Source organism: Hyaena hyaena, unplaced genomic scaffold (assembly GCF_003009895.1).
Source record: "Hyaena hyaena isolate Hyena2069 unplaced genomic scaffold, ASM300989v1 scaffold_295, whole genome shotgun sequence".
Lineage (NCBI taxonomy): Eukaryota > Metazoa > Chordata > Mammalia > Carnivora > Hyaenidae > Hyaena > Hyaena hyaena.
The window spans coordinates 283,666-303,903 of NW_024080928.1; the positions used below are offsets into that span (position 1 = coordinate 283,666).

Here is a 20,238-nt window from a genome sequence, read left to right on the forward strand (position 1 = left end):
TGCTTTTTATATGGAAACCAACTTGACAATAAACTATTTGTAAAAAAAAAAAATTAAAAAAAATTAAAATATAAAAAAAATAAATAAAATTATTTTTCCCCTTTGCATTTAGTTTGGGAAGTTTCTATTGAAATACCTTTAAATTCACTGGTTCTTTCCTTGGCCATGTCCCGTCTACTGATAAGTCCATTAAAAGCATTGTTCATTTTTGTTGTAGAGTTATTTGTAGCATTTTCTTTTAAATATTTCTTTGAGTTGTGTATGTTTACATTACCCATCTGTACTTGCATGTTGTCTACTTTTTCCACTAGAGCTCTTGACATAGTAATCATAGTTATTTTAAATTCTGTATATGAAATTATTCCTGATAATCCCTAAATCTGTGCCATCCCTGAGTCTAGTTCTGATGCATGCTGTCTCCTCAGATTGCCTTTTGTCTTGCCCTTTAGCCTGCTTTTTAATGTTTTTTTAAAACCCAGCTAGGATATGTTGGGTAATAGGAACTGAGGTAAATAGGCCTTTAGTGTAATGTTTTCTGTTAATTTGGCTAGGGTCTAGGCTGTTAAATAATTGTTGTAGGGGTAGGTACCAGAGGCTTCAGTTTCCTCTAGTGTCTTTATTTTTTGTTGTTGTTTTTCTTCCCCACTGTCTTTGCATTTCCCTAAGAATTCCTTTTTAAATAGCCTGTTTCTACTCTTACTGTTCCAGAACGCCAGTGACATGGCGCTAGAGTATGAGGACAAGGAAGGGTTCTATAATCTTAGGACCAAATCTTAGTCCTTTGGTGGGTCAGCGTCCTGGGCTGCAACCCTCACAAATCATTTTTAGCCTTTCCCTCCCCTTCTTTTTAGGCGAAGCAAGAAGGCTAGAGGGACTATAGCTGGCTAGCTTCCCCTCTCCCAGGACTGCCTATAAAGGCTCTGGTAAATTTTCCCTTGGCTTGTTGGCTTTTGTCATGGAGAACATTGCAGCCTTATTTCAAACTTGTTACTTTCCCCATGGATGTTTCTCAAAAGGGCTCTGTTCTCCTTCCCCTTCCTCAAAAGGGAGAAGATTTTTATTGGATCTTTACCCTGGGCGTATTTAAAAATTGTTGCTTTTCTCCTCCTCTTACCCAAAAGGGGAGGAGGAGATCATTCTTGGATCTTCATGTTCAGAACCTGGTAAAGTCCTGGAGGTAAAGCCAAGCGACTGTGGAGGGCCTTCCTAAGATTGGGTCTGTAGGAGATCTTGCTTGCAAGCCTTTGTCAGAATTACCATTTAAATTTTCTCCTTTGTGTATTGCTCTAGTGCCTTCTGCTCCAGGTAAGCTATTCTTGGATGTGATTCTCTGTATTTGCCTGTCTCTCCAGCTTTCAGGAGTTCAGTTTACCTTATTTCCTTAATTCTCTGATAAACCTAAGGATAGTTGATTTTCAGGGCTTTTTTCTCTTGTTACAAGGACAAGGGTGACAACATGCAAGCACTTTATTTGTTGGAGCTGAAACCTGAAGTCTTACGTTTATGGTTTAAAATTGGAAATACCTTGTCCAGTTTAAAAATAATTGTTCAGCAAGAGGCTTTTAACTTTTCTGTGAACGATTTGCTTAGCTAAGATGACTCATTCTTAGTTATTTTCATCCGTTTCAGATCTGTATATTTTCAAAGTGCTTATAGCAAGAATTTTTTCAGAACAAAATATTTGAAAAACTTAAGATCTTATTGTAGTTTAGAAAATTGCTAATAACTTTACTCAAAATTAACTGGAGTTATTGATATTTTCCCCCCACTCCCAGCACTGGTTTTTGGTTTTTTTAAATTGGATAGCTTTTAGAATCCATGCTAAAGTAGTTTTGGGGATCATTGTCTTTAACCTTCACTTGGTGTTTTTACTCCACTTATTTTTGAAAAAGTAATTCAGTTTTTTGAGGCACTTTGAAATCTCTGGAGATGAAGCCAGTGTTTAAATTTGAAAAACTAATGACAATAAATGCCTAACTCTTATGCTGCCTTGAAGAATGTATTAATCATAAACTATAGATCTTGGTGACTTTATCCTAATAGAAATCACTTTCAGAATCTGTGTGATAGAGGACAGTTTGGCTAAAATGTGTTATTTAAGCAGCTGAGAAAGTATGGTACATACTTCAGAGCTGTATAATTTGATAACTTGCTAAAAATTTACATTTTGGGAGCCTTCAGTTTTTAGCCTTGCAGAACCTTGGGCAATTGAGACATTATAAATTGCATTAACCTTGCCCTTTTTTTTAGGTTTCCTTTTTCATTTTTATTGTTCTCACTGAATCTACTGTGAAGAATAGGTGTTAAACCAAGAAACAAATAAGCTGAATGGTTTTTAAGATTGCTTATTAGCTGGCAAACCCATATCATATTTAAGAAATATTTCTCTATTTTCTTAATTGTTTAAAATGAATATCTCTCTTTGGAAATTAAAGTTTTTCAGGAGGGAGAATTAAAATATTACATATTATGAATTTTAATATACTAAATAAAATTTGTTTTTAGAAATGATGAGTTCATGCTATATTGAAAATATTTGATTGAAAATAATTGTTTTTTGCCATGTAATAATCAATTAGCTATGATTTGTTTTAAAATAAGATCTAGGGTGGGGCGCCTGGGTGGCTCAGTCAGTTAAGCCTCCGACTTTGGCTCAGGTCACGATCTCACGATTTGTGGGTTCAAGCCCTGCAGCGGGCTCTGTGCTGACAGCTAGCTCAGAGCCTGGAGCCTGCTTTGGATTCTGAGTCTCCCTCTCTCTCTGACCGTCCCCTGCTCATTCTGTCTCTCTCTCTCTCAGAAATAAATAAAACATTTAAAAAAAATTTTAAATAAGATCTAGGGTTCCTAGCTGGCTCACTTGTTGGAACATGTGACTCGATCTCAGGATCATGTGTTCAAGCCTCACATTGGGTGTAGAGATTACTTAAAATCTTGAAAAAAAGAAGAAAGGAAGATCCATTTGTCTAGCATGGTTTGAATTAGAGGCAGAAGCCTTTCTTTAGGCTTTTGTTTAGAGACATTTTTCCTTTCCTTTTGCACTTTAAACTGTTTATTTTATTTACTTATTTTTTTAAAAATATAGTTTATTGTCAAGTTGACTTCTATATAACACCCAGTGAAGAGACATTTCTTATAAAGAAATAGGCTGTTGGGAGGAAATGGAGAGAGAAGAGCAGGTCTTCACTAGTGGCACACATATGTGCTGTGCCCCATGCCAAGTCCCATCCACCCTCAACAGATTAGTGGTTGGTATCTGTGTTGCTCCTCCTGAAACTTAACAAAACCCCAAAACCCCAGAAAACCTGTTGATATAACAGTCTCCTAGAAGAAATCCACATTCATAACATAGTGTGTCAGTATTTTAGTCTTAACAAAAAAGCTTCCATGTGCTAACAGTTCAACTGAGATAATGGTTTATATTTAGTAAATAAGTATTTAAACTGAGGTCTTTGTTGGCAGGTCCTCACTTCCAATTTCCAGATAAGGAGGGAGCAGTCTCTCCTCTCTCTCTCTCTCTCTCTCTCTCTCTCTCTCTCTCTCTCTGTCTCTGTCTCTGGTTCTAATCTTGCTACTGTATGCTAACTGGGATCGTAGCTACCCTTGCAAAAATGTCCCTTCATTCACCACAGCATTCAGGACCGCAGTGCCAGGATCGGTCATCTGTTCCTCTCCAGGGTGAGAGACTCTCAGGACCACCTCCATCATTTTTGACATCGTCTTCTACTTAATGTCACCACTAAAAGTCACTGGCTGCCCATTTTAGCACAGAACCCTCATCCCTGTACCGTTTAATTGTGTCCTAGATTCTCTCCTAATCTTCCCACTGTCCCTAAGAGGTCCTGAACTACTATTAGTAATTTCTCCCTCAGCTTCAATCTTGCCCCAGTGTCACAGTATAATCGTGTTTTGTGCTTCTGGACTTCTCTGCCAGGCACACACCTGAGTAGCCTCTTCCAGCACCAGTCTCAGACTGTGCTACCTCTAACGTGACGTGACGTGATGTGATGTAACGTGACGTGACATAACGTAACGTAACGTAAGAGTGTATCTTACAATCAATTGTGTCTTGGATTTAATAAAATATTGTACTTCTAATGATCTGTTTCCCCTAGTTGCACAAGTACAGGAATTCTGTTTTACTCACTCATAGGGACCAGTGTCCAGTACTATACCTGGTACCTAGTAGGCACCGAATAAATAATACTTGAATGAATAGCATTATCTATTTGGTTGTTCCCTTTTTAAAAGGGAATTTTTTCCCCAAATAGGCTCCATGCCAACATGGGGCTTAAACTCACAACCCTGAGATCAAGAGTCACATGCTCTACCAGTTAAGCCAGCCAGGTGCCCTTGTCATGATGTATTTATGAAATAATGGCTGTAATATGTTTGAAGATGAAGTGGTCAATATGTGCATGTGAAATTTTTTTAGTTTCTATTTATTTTGAGAGAGAGAAAGAAAAAATATGAGAGAATCCCAGGCAGGCTCCACACTGTCAGCACAGAGCCCAGTGTGGGGTTCAAACTCGTGAACCATGAGATCATGACCTGAGCCAAAATTAAGAGTTTGATGCTCAACTGACAGAGCCACCCAGGCACCCCTGCATGTGAAATTTTAATTCAGTTTCTATGTTTCAGTCTTTGGAGATTGTTTTAGTCTGGAATTGAAGGAAACCTTTAGATACATTTATTTTGTTCCCTCATTTTTGTAACTCTTCCCGTTATTGACATATGTACATCATTATTTAAGAGTATTTACTCACCACATATGAAAATGAATCCACATAAGCTTTTATTGGGTACCCGCAGTTGTCTTTCATTAGGAGGAAGAGTGAGGAAGGTGCCAAAGGTTGTAGCAGACTTTTAAACTTTACAGAGTTTTGAGTGCTTGAACTTACTTTTTCATTTTACTTCATCCTCTAAGGAGCACAGTCACTTGGTGTGCCTACTTCACTTCTTTTAAGGGAAAGAACAGCGAACAGGCAGCATGAGTGACTGGAGTGCCTTAAGCCAGCTCCTCGACCAGGTTCAAAATTACTCCAACCCTGGAGGGAAGGTATGGCTCTCCATCCTTTTCATTTTCCGAATCCTGCTCCTGGGGACAGCAGTTGAGTCGGCCTGGGATGATGAGCAGTTTGCCTTTCATTGTAACACTCGGCAGCCTGGTTGTGAAAATGTTTGTTATGATAAGTCCTTCCCGATCTCTCACGTGCGCTTCTGGGTCCTGCAGATCATATTTGTGTCTGTCCCCTCACTCTTGTACCTAGTGCATGTATTCTACATGCTGCGCAAGGAACACAATTTGAGAAAGCAAGGGGAGGAACTCACAGTTGTTCAAACCAATGATGTCAGCGTGGAGGAAATTGGAACCGAAATCAGGAAGTTCAAGTTAGGCACTGAAGAACCCTATAAGGTGAAAATGAGAAGGAGCTTGCTGCGAATCTATACCATCAGCATCTTCTTCAAGTCTCTTTTCGAGATGGCCTTCCTGCTGATCCAGTGGTACATCTATGGATTCAGTCTGAATGCAGTTTACACTTGCAAACGAGACCCCTGCCCGCATCAAGTGGACTGCTTCCTTTCTCGTCCCACAGAGAAAAGTATCTTCATTCTCTTCATGCTGGTGGTGTCATTGGTGTCTCTTGCTTTGAACATTGTCGAGCTATTCTGTGTCTTCATCAAGAGCATTAAGGGCCGTGTGAGGGAGAGTGAATCTTACCATGATTCATCTGGTCAGTCGGGTGCCTCCAAAGTCTGTTCATTGGTTGTTCCTGTCTCTGCCAAGTCCTTTCCCAGGGACAAGCTGGTTCCCGGAAACAAAACAGTTCTTTCTGCCTCAGTTATAGCAAACAAGGAAATAAGCAAAACCATGTTAAATAGAGTGCATAGCTAGATTTAATGGGGCAGGTAGGAATCACCACCTCTAACTCGCACACAGCCTTTTGATTTCCCTGATGATAAGCAGATTCTGAGGGAAAAAAAAAAACCCTAGCTACTGGGCAGTAGCCATTGTAGACAGCATCCATTCTGCAAAGCCAGCAGGCATGCCAGCCGTAGCCTTCATGACCTAGAGATCTAGCCACATGCTTGAAAGCATTATGATTTTGCTCAATTGTTAAAGTAAAGGAAGGTATAATGGAGAGCGTACTTTTGTTCCAGTGGAAGTTGTACTCAATAATGTCAGTCACGAGGCTTAGCAGACATAAAGGGTTCTTTTGGGGTATCTGGGATAGGAGAGGAGAGAGAGGAAGGGATTAATTAGAGGAACATCTTGGTATTTAAAATGGTTGACTTGAAGAATTTACATTCTTGATAAAGGTTGTATCAGGTGGTACATAAGTAAGGACTTTTTCTCTACCATATTCCCCGAGAATGATTCAGTGTATACGAAAGAGTGATAGATATTTGTGATGTGTTGGTACAAACAGACACAGTATAAACTCATGACTATGAATTTTAAAACAATGCAGTGTTCAAACTTGAGCCTTTCTCACAGATTTTCTGGTGTTGGGCCATATGATGTTTACATTACATAATTCCTACTGTGAAAGCAAAGCACTCCTCCCCGCCCCCCCTCCCCCCACTTAGATGCCCCTGTTCACCCAATTTATTCTATTAGGGATACTGGTTCTATTCATTATGATTTTTTTTCTTTTGTAGAAAGATGTCAGGAATGATGTCCTTTTTCTGAAATGTAATCATTGATACTTGAATGATACACTTTTAGTTCTGTGAACAGCACTCGTTAATGTGAAAACCTTAAAAGGAACACATAGAACTGGACTACTAAATGTTCTTACATGAATTTTGCAGTAACTGGTAGTTCTTGGCTTTGTTCTACTTAATAAATCCTATGTAATAAGCATTATTTTAGAACTTGTATTCTGTTATGAGTTTGGAGGGGAGTCTTTTGGGGTGGCTGGCGTTTTTGATGTTTGTACTGAGATTTGGAATGCAAGAAAGGTTGAAAGAGGTTTGAGTATTACCTATGTAACTAACGTGTTGGAAATGTACACTAAAGAAATCTGTTTCTTCAAATGCCTTTTCTAAAACTGACAGATGGTTGGTGAAAATGCTGAGCTTCATACTTTGTTCTTGCACGACAGCTACATCAACAGTTTTGTACACTAAATAGTTTAATATTTCACATTAGACTACTGTCATGTTCAGCCTTATTAAGTGCGAATGTAGACCTAGTCCATCATATATTCTAGAGAATATTCTTTGTCTAATAAAGTTTTAAAAGAGCAACCTGCATGTCTGCCTCTGAGAGTTTCTGGCTGCATTCCTCTTTCCTAGTCTTTTGAACTCTTCATTCAGTATACCTTAATCTAAGCAAAATCTACTACACAGTATTAGAAATGGAATTGCAGTGATTCCATTACAGAAGGCTTTAGTATTAGCATCTTTAATTATATGTAGTACTATCAGAGATACACCCACTACTTGGATGTGCAAAAAACTGTAGCTTCTTTTTTTTCTTTTAACTGATCTCTTTTTTTTTTTTAATGTTTATTTTTGAGAGAGGGGTAGAGTGTGAGTAAGGGAGGAGCAGACAGAGAGAGAGGGAGACACAGAATCTGAAGAAGGCTCCAGGCTCTGAGCTGTCAGCACAGAGCCCGATGTGAGGCTCAAACTCACAAACCATGAGATTATGACCTGAGCTGAAGTTGGACATTTAACCGACTGAGCCACCCGGGCGCCCCATTAATTGAACTACTCCTTATCAGAAGCTTCTTCCCACCCCACAGGGCTCTGAAGGAGGAAGATAGGGACAACTGAAATGGTAAACCTGCCAATGAATAGCATCTTGCCCTGACCGTTTAAATGGTCTCATTTGTAAAACCCAGTCTCTTGGTTCATTGAAGAATTGTTCAGATTTCCTTCTCACAAATGGTTTCATGAGGAAGAAGCAGTTGTTTACTAATGGGTTGTTTGTTTCTGTGGGGCACTGGAAAACCTCTGAAACCTTGGATTGGACATTGCCATGCTCACTTCATTTCACATTGATTTTCACATATTGCTTGCTTGATTTTAAGAATTTTTTTTTTTCCTAATGTTTATTTTTGAGAGAGAAAGAGTGAGCTAGCACATGAGCAGGGGAGGGGCAGAGAGAGAGAGGGAGACAGAGTTCGAGGCAGGAAGCAGACTCTAGGGTTCAAGCTGTCAGCACAGAACCTGATGCAGAGCTCCAGCGCATGAACCGTGAGATCATGACCTGAGTGGAAGTCAGAAACTTAACCGACTGAGCCACCCAGGTACCCCAAGAAAAAAACCTTAAGTTTGTTTATTTTGGGGGAGGTGGGGAGAGAGAATGATTATGAGCATGAGTCAGGGAAGGGCAGAGAGAGAGGGAGAGAGAGAATCCCAGGTAGGTTCCACACTGTTAGCACGGAGCCTGACAAGGGACTCAAACTCATGAACTGCAAGATCATGACCTGAACTGAAATCGAGAGTCTGACACTTAACTGACTGAGCCAACCAGGCGCCCTGTTTTTGTTAACATTTTTATCTTGAGATAATTACAGATTCACATGTAATGATAAGAAATAATAGATTCCATATACTTCAACTAATTTCTCCCAGTAGTAACCTCTTGCATAATTATAGTGAATATCATAACCAGAAAACTGACATTGTTAGAATCCATTGACCTTATTCAGATTTAACCAATTTTACATGCACTCATTTTTGTGTGTGTGTGTGTGTGTGTGTGTGTACATGTGCATATGTATAGTTCTTATCACTTGTGTAGATTCATGTGACCACCACAATCAAGATATAGAACAGTTTTATCATAAGGATCCCTTGTGCTGTTTATAGCCACAGCTGCACCCCTCCATTCCCTTGTCCCTAACTCCTTGCAACTACTAGTCTTCATCTCTCTAATCTTTTCATTTCAAGAAGACTGTTTAAATGGAATGATACAGTGTATGGCCTTTTGAGATTGGCTTTTTTCACTCAGCATAACTCCTTTGAGGCCCACCCAAGTTTTTGTGTGAATCAATAGTTTGTCCTTTTTTATTGCTGAGTAGTAGTTCATAGAATGGAGGTAGCACTGTTTATTCATCTGTTGAAGGACCTTTAAGTTGTTTCCAGGTTTTGGCCATTACAAATAAAGCTGCATGAATATTTGTGTACAGCAGTTTTTTTTTTTTTGTGAAGAAAGATTTCATTTTCCCAGGATGAATGCCCAATAGTGTAACTGCTGAGTTGTAAGTGAATATATAGTTTTGTAAGAAACTGGCATATTCTTTTCCCAGAGTGGTTTACATTCTCATCAGCAATGTGGCAGTGATCTTGTTTCTCTACATGCTCACTAGCATTTGGTATTATCACTGTTTTTTATTTTAGCCATTTTAATAGGTATGTAGATGATCTCATTGTAGTTTAAATTTACATTTCACTAGTGGCTAGTAATGTTGAGTATCTTTTCATGTGCTTATTTGGGATCTATGTATTCTTTTCAGTGAAATATCTGTGCCTTCTGTCTATTTTCTAATTGGATTCTTTATTTTATTACTATTGAGTTTAAGGAGATAAAATATATATGTATATAATGGATTAAAATCCTTTGTTGGCTATGTTTGAAAATGTTTTCTCCCTGCTTGTAGCTTGTCTTTTCATCACTTAATAAGGTCTTTCACAGAGCAAATTATTTTAATTTTGATGAGGTCATTTGTTAGTTTTTCCTTTTATGGATTGTATTTTTGGTAGTAAGTCTAAGAACTTTTCGTCTAGTCCTATATTGTAAAGATTTTCTGGTTTCTAAAAGATTTATAGATTTGAAGTAAATGATTTATAAGTAAATGTAAGAAGTCCATGATCTTGCATTAAAGCTCATGATCTGTTTTGAGTTCATTTTTGTATAAGTTGTGAGATTTTAGGTTGAGGCATTTTCTTCCTGTCTCTCTTTCTCTCTTTCTTATTTTGGGGAAGAGATGCTATGGATGTCCAATTGCTATAGCACCATCATTTATGGAAAAGTTTCCCCTTCCTCCGCTGAATTACTTTTGCAGGAAAAAAATTAGTTAGGTGTATTTGCGTGGCCTTATTGATCTGTGTGTTTATCCTTGGGCCAAGATCACACTGTCTTGATTACTATTCTGTAGTTCTGTAGTAAGTAATCATCAGGTATGGTGATTCATCTCATTTTTACTCTGCTTTTTCAAAATTTCTTTAGCTATTCCAGGCCAGGTACCTTTCCATTTTCATTTTAGAGTTAATTTGCCTATATCTACACAAGACTTGCTGGGATTTTTGGTAGCAATTGTATTAAACCTATATTGTCAATTTCAGGAAAATTGGGCACCTGGGTGGCTTAGTTGGTTAAGCAGCTGACTCTTGATTTTGGCTCAGGTCATGATTTCATGGTTTGTGAGATTGAGCCCTATGTCAGGCTCTGTGCTGACAGTGGAAAGCCTGCTTGGGATTCTCTCTTTCCTCCTCTCTCTCTGCCCCTCCCCCACATGCATTCTCCCTCTCTCTCTCTCTCTCTCTCTCTCTCCAAATAAACATTAAAAAAATAAAATGACAAGTTCAGTTATTTAATAATTACATAACAATTTGAATTGTTTTTTTCATCTTGGTTAAGTTTGATAGTTTGTGGTTTACCAGGAATTGGCCCATTCTTTCTAAGTTGTCAAATTTAGGAGTGTGAAGTTCGTGGTAACAGCCATAGGATTCTAGGGATCTCCTATGTTGTTCCTGATGTTGATAATTTTTATCTTCTCTTTATCAGTCTTGCTAGAAGTTTATCAATTTTATTAATCTTTTAGCAGGACCAGTTTTTGCTTCACTGATTTTACCTTTTAAATTAAAAAAAATTTTTTTACATTTTTATTATTTTCCTGCTTGAAATTTCACTGATTTCTGCCTTTACCTTTAATGTTTCCTTCCCTCTTGTTTTGGGCTTATTTCTTTTGCTGGTATTGAGGTAAGAATTTAGATTATTGATTTGAGACCTTTCTTCTTTTCTAATGTGCGTATTTAGTGCTATACATTTCTCTGTTAGTACTACTTTATACCACATGTTTTGGTTTAATGTATTTTCATTAAGTTCTTTGAAATTAAAATTTCCTTTGAAAGTTTCTCTTTGTATGATGTCTATTTTGAAATCCTTGTCACATAATTCTGCCATCTCTGTGTTAGCATCTCTTAATAGTCTTTTCTCATTCATGTTGAGTCTTTCCTAATTCTTAGTATGATGACTGATTTTCTATAGAAACCTGGACATTTTGGTTATTATGTCATTAGACTCTGTATCTTATTTAATCTTCTGTCTGGTCTTTTACGACACAGCTCCGGTAAGGTGATGGGCACAGATGAGGTTAGGAGCTTAGTCTGCTCATTCTGCCTCCATTGATACCCACTGGGGAGGAGCTCCTTGTTGCTGGTGTGAATGGGAGTTTGGCTTCTTAAGTGGCCTCTGCGGACAATACCATGGAAGGGGCTTGGACATGCTCCCTATTCCACCTTTGCTGGTATGAATTGGAGCCACTTTTTCATTTGGCTGGAGTAGAGTAGATGGTTACTGTCTAAAAGTTTTGTCTTGCCAAGGCTGCTCCTTGCCTGGTCCTTTACCTGGAGAAGCAGGCTTTTGTTGGAGCTATTTTTAAGTCTGTGCCCATGGGCTTTTCTGGGTTCCTTGTTGAAGTAGTTTTATTAGGACTGCTTTAAAATCCTCATCAGATAATTCCAGTCTGATTCATCTCTGTGGTGATGTCTCTTGTCTTTTCTCATTCAGGTTGTGACTTTCATGGTCCTTGGTAGGATGTAAATTTTTTTTTATTGTATCCTGGGCAGTTTGGATATTATGAGACCCTGGATTCTTTTAATTTAATTTATTTTTTTTTGTTCAGCAGGCAGCCCCCCTGTTAAGCGTAGGTAGCACGATGGCTGGTTGGTTCAGCGTCCTGTGTGGCGCGCCCCCCCCCCCCCCCCAACAGAGGAGGTGTTGCTCTTACTCCCACTGCCTCCTTGCAGAATGGTGGAGTGAATGTTTACCTCCTCACTTGGCCCTGCTGACACCTTCCCAGAGAAAGTGGACCAGTGCTTTGCACTGCCCTTACTGCCTCTGTTCTGTCCTGTAGACACCACTGTGGCAGAGGAGCCAGAGCACTGCTGGCTGCTTCTGCCTGGAGGGAGATGGAAGATCAGCCTCTGACCAGACTTGCCAATATGACATGATGGGGAACGGGAGCTGTGCCTGCTTCTGCCAGGCAGTGAATGGGAGATGAGCTCCCTGCTCAGGGACAGCACCAGGTGGAGAGTTAGGGAGTTGGAGCCTCGCTGCCTGCCCATCCCCACTGAAACCTCAATGGGGTGGTAGTGCAGTTTTTTCCATTTATGTTTGCCTGGAGTAGGGAGAGTATTGCCCAAAAGATTTTCTGTTAGCCCATCATTTTCCTGCTCTTTTGGCTATAAGAGCAGACTTTTCTTGGTGCGTTTTTATATTCGCCTCTTGTCGGTTCTAGGTTGGAGGCTTCTGTAGCACTCTGTTGGGGATACATAGGATACAGGGGGTGAAACCCAGGGAATTCCTGCTGCAATGTTCCTCAAGTCCCAAAGTCCCGAGGCAGTCAGCCTTCTCTTTTCCACTTTGTCTTCCTATGCTTGATTGTGTGTTCTATACAGGGATTTTTAGATTTAAGAGGAAGGACCTGGGAGAAATTGGGCTACTCCATTTTTACCAAAACTAGAAGTCTCCACATGTGTGTGAAAACTCTACAAACACCGCTTTATATAATCACATAAACATAAGTTTGTTCTTGAAATTTACCATGTGTCAGGCACTTTGATTGGCCCTTGGGATATATAGATGGTACTGAGATGTAGTCTTTACCTTCAGACACCTCGCCATTTTGTAGAGTTCAAAGACCTGTGAAATAGATTTTATTTTGCTTCATGACACTCAGGTAGAAAACACAATCCTTTATTTTACAGAGGAAAAGAAATCTAGCTCCTCACCATGTGGCTTGTGGTACTATTGAAGCTCCTTTGCTTCCTATTGGCTGATACAAGCTGCCTTTGGTTTATGAAGTACCAAGCAAATGGGGAAGGGGCCCAACCCTTGAGTGCCTTTTGTTTTCATGGTTACCATTGTGTTACTCGGGTTACCATTAAACCTTTTGCCAGGCACTAGCCACCAGTGGGCATTGTTCCCTTGGCCCCACCTCTCCAGGCTGTGGTGCTTCATGATCAGACTGGGGGAATCTCTCCAAGTACCACCACTGTCTGAAGTCCTGGAGACCCCTGTGCCTCATGCAGAAGTCCCAGCCCTGTGACCATCTCAGTCCTGGAGGGACATCGGCTGTCTTTGACATTAGCCTATTGGATGGGAAGTTCAACTCCACTGCCTTTGTGAGTCTGGGCTTTATAATAATAAAGACCGTTAGTTTTCCCTAGGTATAGGAGAAGGCACCCCCACCCCCCACCCCGGGACAAACTCCATGCTCTCTGAGTTCCTGTGGAAACTTGCTTTGGTGATTTAACAACATTTACCTTGTGTTGTGTTCTAAGCATTTTACTTGTATCTTCTTAGTCAATCCTAATAGCAACCTCAGGAATACGTGACATTATTAGACACAATTTTCAGAAAAGGAAATTGAGGCACCGAGAAGTTAAGTAACTTGGCCAAAGGTCACTCACCTAGTGGGTGGTAGAGCCATGATTTAAATCCAGGCAGTTTGGCCATAGATCTGAAGTTCTTAACCTTCTTGTGGATGTGTGACCCGTTTTTAGAAACACATTTTGTTTTCTTATGAAATCACATAGATCTGGCAATGAGAGTATGAAAAATAACCAGTACATATCTTCTATTTTAAACTGTTTGGAGTATAGTCCTCTAATAATCAGGTTTCTTTATTAGTTTGTTTCAGACAGTAGGAAATAATGATTTTGTTATAAATTTCTGCATTTTTTTTCAACTGTTCAGAGTTCAGGAGAAAATTTAGCCAGATTATATTTTATATATATCTATTATTTATCATGTTTATTTATACATTTATGATGTTTTCTGTTGCCTTAGGTGCCTTTTTGTTCAAATGCGGTTAGTAGAATAACTAGAAGGATATAATTCACAAGTCATCATATTGATGTTAACCATGCCATTAGATTTAAATTTTACTTTAGAGGCTTATTATAAAGTACTTAAAATGTAGTCAGGTTTTCCTGCCTTTTCAGTGAAAATTTAAATTTTCTCATTTAAATATGGAATCAAGTTTCATTCATATACATATTCTGTGTACCAGGTAGTATAATCTAACAGTTTATTCTATTCCTTATAAACACTGTTGAATATAAAATTTCTGTCATGTTTTGTTAGAGAATAATGTGTAATTTCTCTGAAAGTATTTCATTAATTTGCATTTTTCATGTTGTCAGTGCTTAAATTTCCACAGGCACATAACCACTCTGTGCCTTACCTGAATCAAATATTTTTCAAATTCATATTGATTTATTATCAGTGTCATTTAAATATATTCTTAGTTAATATATAAAGGGATATTTGTTAGTTCTAGCTTAAGAGAAGCCACAGAAAACTTAGAAGTAACTCATTAAGCAGACATTTGTTAAAATAACTGCTGTGGTGAATCCTGCTGGATGTTTGGGATAAAGAACAGAAAGGGCATGATGCATGATTGTGGAGAGCCCATAGAGAGAAGGCTCAGGATATGCCTCAGAGACCTCATCTCTGACCACATGACCACAGAGATGTGGTCTCTGCCCTTGAAGAGTTCATAGGATATCAGAGAATGAAAATATCAAGAAGCAAATAGGTCATTCATTTCAAAACTCAGGTGGTTGGTCTTTTTAACAAGATAATATTTCAGTCTTTATTTTCTGTGATGTTTTTAGTTAAAATTTACATATCTCTATTCTCTGTGTGTCCATTGCTTCATATCTTCTTGGCCCCTGTAAGATCCTTAAGAGGTACTTACAGCAGCTAAAGTGCCTAGTTCATGTAGCCTACCCTTCTGGAGTGTGTTTCTGCTAGGTTTAGGGGCATAGAGTCATGTGAACGCATAGGCTTATGGATCTTAATTACAGTCTGAGGTGGGAAGTGAGGCTGAATGGCAAATCCCAGATTCCAGTGCAGCTGTGGTAAGAGCTTGTAGTGCTAGGGACCACAAAACAAGCTGGGGGATCTTGAAGTGCTTCCCAAAGGATAGTTTTAAAGGAAAAAAAAAAAGAATTAACTAGAATTAGCAGGGTTGGCTTCTTGTGATTTAAGTCTCGGCTAAAAAAAAAAAGTCACCTCCATGGATACTTCCTTACCCAAATAAATATTCTATTGAATTGCCCTGTTTTGCTTAGCACAGTACCTGTTACCTGGTAGGGGCTTGGAAATATTTGTTGATTAAATAAATGAATCAGTGAAGAAGGGATGAATACTAGAGGCAGAGTGTAAGCAAGTATTATGAAGGTTCACTTGAGAAATTGCAAATAATAAGCTGTGACAGGAGCCGGGGGCGTTTTGTTTGTTTTTGGTTTTTGGGTTTTTTTGAAGTTAGGAGATGAAGCATGGAATTAAAACTTTATACTGGAAACCTTGGAAAGCTGCCAGGCTGCATGGTTATGTCATACATCTTTCTTTTCCTCAATCTGGTGATTGACAGCAGAGTATGTTTGAAATATCTATTATATGCAAACTGATGACCTCACTGAGGTCTTGGAGAATATTACTAGAAGGGGATTTCAACCAGAATGCTTGAGTGATACTCTTGGCATCAAATAACTAGCCACACAAGAATTTTCTTCAGGTTATATAGTGTTTCTTGGCTAATTCTCTCAAAAAAATGAACAGCTTGAGATTTCTTTTCCACAGTTATTTCAAAGGCATGGTCACTTTTGGGATTTTTGTCCTCTCCTGTTTTGCTTTAGCACTGAAGGTAGCAGGTCCAGCTTCCTTATGTGATGGTGGTAAAGAGTTCCATGTCAGTACAACAAAGTGGTTCAGTTCACTTCTGCGGACATTTTTGTTACATACTTGTTATATATGTAAGATAAAGTGCTGAGTGCTTATCTATAAAGGCAAACCAGACTTAGTTCTTTCAAAAATATTTAGGCTGTTGTTTTATGTTTGATACTCCTCTCTTTCCATGGTAAGAGAAAGTGAATGTGGTGTTTTCTAGTTTTCTCCACAAAAGAGATAAAAGATAAAACAAGTTTTAACTAACTTAACTAGATACTTGGAAGGTAAATTTTTAAGAAAAGAAAAACTTCTACCTATGTTGAATGTAATTTTCAGTTTTCTACATGGATATGGTTATGGCAAAAAGTGGTGACCTGGAAGTTGTTTCAGATTTTATATGTGTGAACATATCTATCAGAATGTGTGATCACAGGGTCCCTAGATGTAATCCAGGTCACTTGTTTGAATAGAGAGCTTCTAAGTTCTCTTGCTGTCCGTATCATTCTTTCACATTTTGGCAACATTATAGTAAACTGAAGGACCTTATGCCTTAGGAACCTAAAGATGTTATATAGAACATAATTTCTGTTGCTTTGAACTTTGGAGTTTCCTTTTTTTTTAAGTTTATTTGTTTTGAGAGATAAAGAGAGCACGAGTGGGGGTGGGGAAGAGAGAGAGAGAATCGCAAGCATGCTCCACACTGCCAGCACGGAGCCCAGTGCAGGACTTGAACTGGCAAAATATGAGAGATCATGACCTGAGCTGAAGTCCAGAGCTTGACGCTTAGCCGACTGAGCTACCCAGGCATCCAAAACTTTGGAGTTTCTGTAAGCATGTTTCTATTCTAAAACCCAGGCATATTTCTTGTAAATTGGAAAAAAACCGTGGTGTTTTGGTTTTCTTTACCAGTTTTCAGTACTCTCATTTTTCTTTATAGGAAAATGTCAAAGTAGGGCCCAAAATCAAGAATTACAGATTTTATGTTTTATATATACATGTATGATTCATCAGCTTATTGATGAATAAAAGCAAAATAGAATGAGGCATTCTTTTTTTGGTGTGTGTGTATATATATATTTAATTAAAACTTTTTTTTTTAACGTTTATTTATTTCTGAGACAGAGAGAGACAGAGTATGAGCAGGGGAGGGTCAGAGAGACAGGGAGACACAGAATCTGAAACAGGCTTCTGGCCCTGAGCTGTCAGCACAGAGCCCGATGCAGGGCTCGAACCCACGGACTGCGAGATCATGACCTGAGCCGAAGTCAGCCACTTAACTGACTGAGCCACCCAGGCGCCCCTATTTTTAATTTAAGTAGCCTCCACACCCAACATGGGGCTCAAACTCACAACCCTGAGATCAAGAGTCACAGACAGGCTCTACTGACTGAGCCAGCCAAAGGCCCCTAGAATCAGACATTCTGATTTTATTTTATTTTTTATGTATGTTTATTTTGGAGAGAGACAGAGTATGAGAAGGGGAGGGGCAGAGTGAGAGAGGGAGACACAGAATCTGAAGCAGGCTTCAGGCTCCGAGCTGTCACACAAAGCCTGATGCGGAGCTCAAACCCATGAACCATGAGATCATGGCCTGAGCCAAAGTTGGACGATTAACTAACTGAGCCACCCAGGTGCCTCAAGAATCAGACACTTTTAAGCAGTGGTTTTACAATCATTTTAGCAGTACTGTTTCTAACTTGAGCAGAAGATATGAGCATATACTCATGGGTCTGATTTTTTTAGCACTTCTAGGAAGCAGTGAGCAAATTGCCTCTATAGTAGCTCTGTTATTGTTAGCATTCTATACATTGTTTACCCTCCAATGTCTCCAAAACTTAAGTCTGTTGACTTCAATAGTATCTACATAATTTCCTGGGAAAAAATGGGCCCTGAGAAAGTTAGACAAGAAAGTTAGGCACAGGTCATTCCTTCCTTCAGTAAAGTAATCTGTAGCAAGCTGTTTGTCTTCATTTGAACCATAGTTTTTTATTTTGATCATCAGTCCATTTAATTTTAAACCTTTCTTTTTTCTTTCTTTCTTTCTTTTTTTCCTGTCACCATATCTGAATATTTATGTATTTAATAGGGGTAATATTTCTGGAATACCTGATGATGTATCTTTGGTCAATAAATTGTTTTTTTTTTTCTCCTGACTTTTCCTTCTTTTCTGGTTCCAGGTGAGAGAGGAGGGTGAATGCCTCTTTGTAGGGGAAATTACTGTGAGACTTAAAAGAGAAATGATGGGCAGCCCCCTTCTGGGTGCCAAAGGGATGTGAGCAGAACAGGCAAAGTTAGGGCAGGGAAGTCTTGACTTTCTCCCCTGGCCCCCATTACCTCAAGGAACTGAAATTCTGGATTTAGGGAGACAGTAGGTTGAGTTAGGTAAAGCCAAAAGTGAAGGAAACTTACGCCCCATTCCCCTCTTGGAACTGAGGAACTTGCAAAGTTGCCTCATCACAATGAAAGCAGCAAAAGCAGGGTAAAATGTGGCATTCATGTTTAGGTGGAGAGAGGATTCCTTGGTCTCCTTCACCTTGTGACTGGCTTCTAAGGAATCTCCAAGTTATTGCACATTCCAGGGAGCTGGGTTGAAAGCCAGTGAACCTGTCAGTGGGGGTGCTTTGTTGAGAGGCACGCCAACAACACCATAGTTGGTAGCCAGGTTGTGGGTATAAATGAGATTAAGGAGTCTGAATGTCTTCACCACTAATTAAAGCTGCCAAGGAGCCAAACAACCAGGCCAGACACCCGGGCTATAAGCCAAGAGCATATACCTGAGTCCACAGTCCCCATGGGGTCCAACAGCACTATCAAGCCAATGTCTGGGGTCCAGGGCTATAAGGAACCTTGTCCTGGAGACCAGAGTCTCAGGGGACAGTGTAAGGGGCTCTGTGTATTTGTCTGAGAACCCTTCCCTTATCACAATGAAGTTCTGTAACAACCCCCCCACCCCCACTTCCATAACCCATCTGCCATCTTGGTAGAAACAGGGAGAAAAATCTGAGGGGGAAACTGAGCATTTACTTGATAGAGACTAAAAACCAGAAAAGACTGAGGTATCATAGAATACAAATTAAATCAAGGTCAGAGCTAGTAAAGAAAGGTTAAAAGTCATAGAAAATTTAAAAAGCTACAATTTCTTGGCACATCTTAGATCTGGTCTTTGAGGATATATTTCCAAAGTTAAATTTAAATTTTGTACTCTTTGTTCACTATCATGTGCAGTTTAAGTCAATGATTATCTGATTGAGGATGTAGATTGCCTGCATTTGGCATGCCTAATTAATGCTCTGTCTCAATTGATCTCTGGAAGTGAAATTTTCATTTTCTCATTATCTACTTATTGTTTTAAATTAAGGACAAAATGAAATAAAATTTTAACACGGTTGCACAACAGCTATGGCATGGACGTGATAGTTAATATTACTAAACTGAAATGCTCTGGCAAGCATCATTACCATGTACTCTTTGAAATTACCTTTCATTTGCAGACACAACCACAGTATGAGTGTGGTGTAGACAAAGTGATTTTAGAGCATCTGTATATAATGTCTGAAAGAGTTATATGAAAATCAAGTATATCTCAAGTTTTGTATGATCTATAAATAGGGAGCTAAATTGTTTTGAAAATCTCTCTCTCTATTGAAAAGAGGTGCTATTTGCCATAGAGGTTAGTGAAAATTGTTCTTTGGATGGCTAATTTTTCAACTTAATAACTGCATTTTATTTTTTGAACTTTATATTATCTAATCTATAATATTAACATAGGGTAGCAAATTCATATTGGTCTATAACTATGAGGTGAATTATTTTTAAATAATTCATTTTAAATCAACTTTATTGAAGTATATTTTACATATAAGTATGTACCTTCTTATATATAACAAGATGTACCCATTTTAATTGTACAGTTCTGTATAACTAGTTTCCTTTAGTTCATCATGGTTACATCCTTTGATATTATCCAATGTCCAGGTTGACTTTGATCCACTAACAGTCATACTGGTCCTTATTAGATGTACTTACAAAGCCTTTCTGGATTTGTGAATTTGTTTGTATCTATCAACTAAATGTTTGTACTTTTATGGTTTTTACTCTTATATTTATGGCACCCAAATGTTGGCCATTTAGGTGGCTCTAAGTTTCACACTATTATAGGATATGTTCATTTTTAATGTTTGAATAAAAGTAGTTGAAGACTTTCTTGTAGGAATTCCAGTGGCCTCCTTAAGAATGTGGCTTACATTTTACAGAAGAGCCTCTCTCTTTGATTTTCACTTCCCACAAAACTCATGGTCTTCTATCTCACCTCTAGAGGC

General features: G+C 38.8%; 1 protein-coding gene across 8 annotated transcripts in view; it reads left to right on the forward strand.

Moving 5' to 3' along the window:
* The window catches only part of CDKL5 (cyclin dependent kinase like 5), a 213,767-nt gene that overhangs the window by 94,098 nt on the left and 99,431 nt on the right, over positions 1-20,238 (forward strand). The window contains exon 1 of one of the 8 annotated variants that reach the window (XM_039247374.1): positions 4,978-5,059. The exons of 6 other annotated variants lie outside the window; for them this stretch is intronic. In XM_039247374.1, coding sequence (XP_039103305.1) covers positions 4,991-5,059 — 69 coding nt within the window. In that variant the 5' untranslated portion in view covers positions 4,978-4,990. Of the gene's footprint in view, positions 1-4,977; positions 5,060-13,212; positions 13,366-20,238 lie in introns of those variants that run through there. One more of the 8 variants, XM_039247372.1, reaches the window with a different exon arrangement.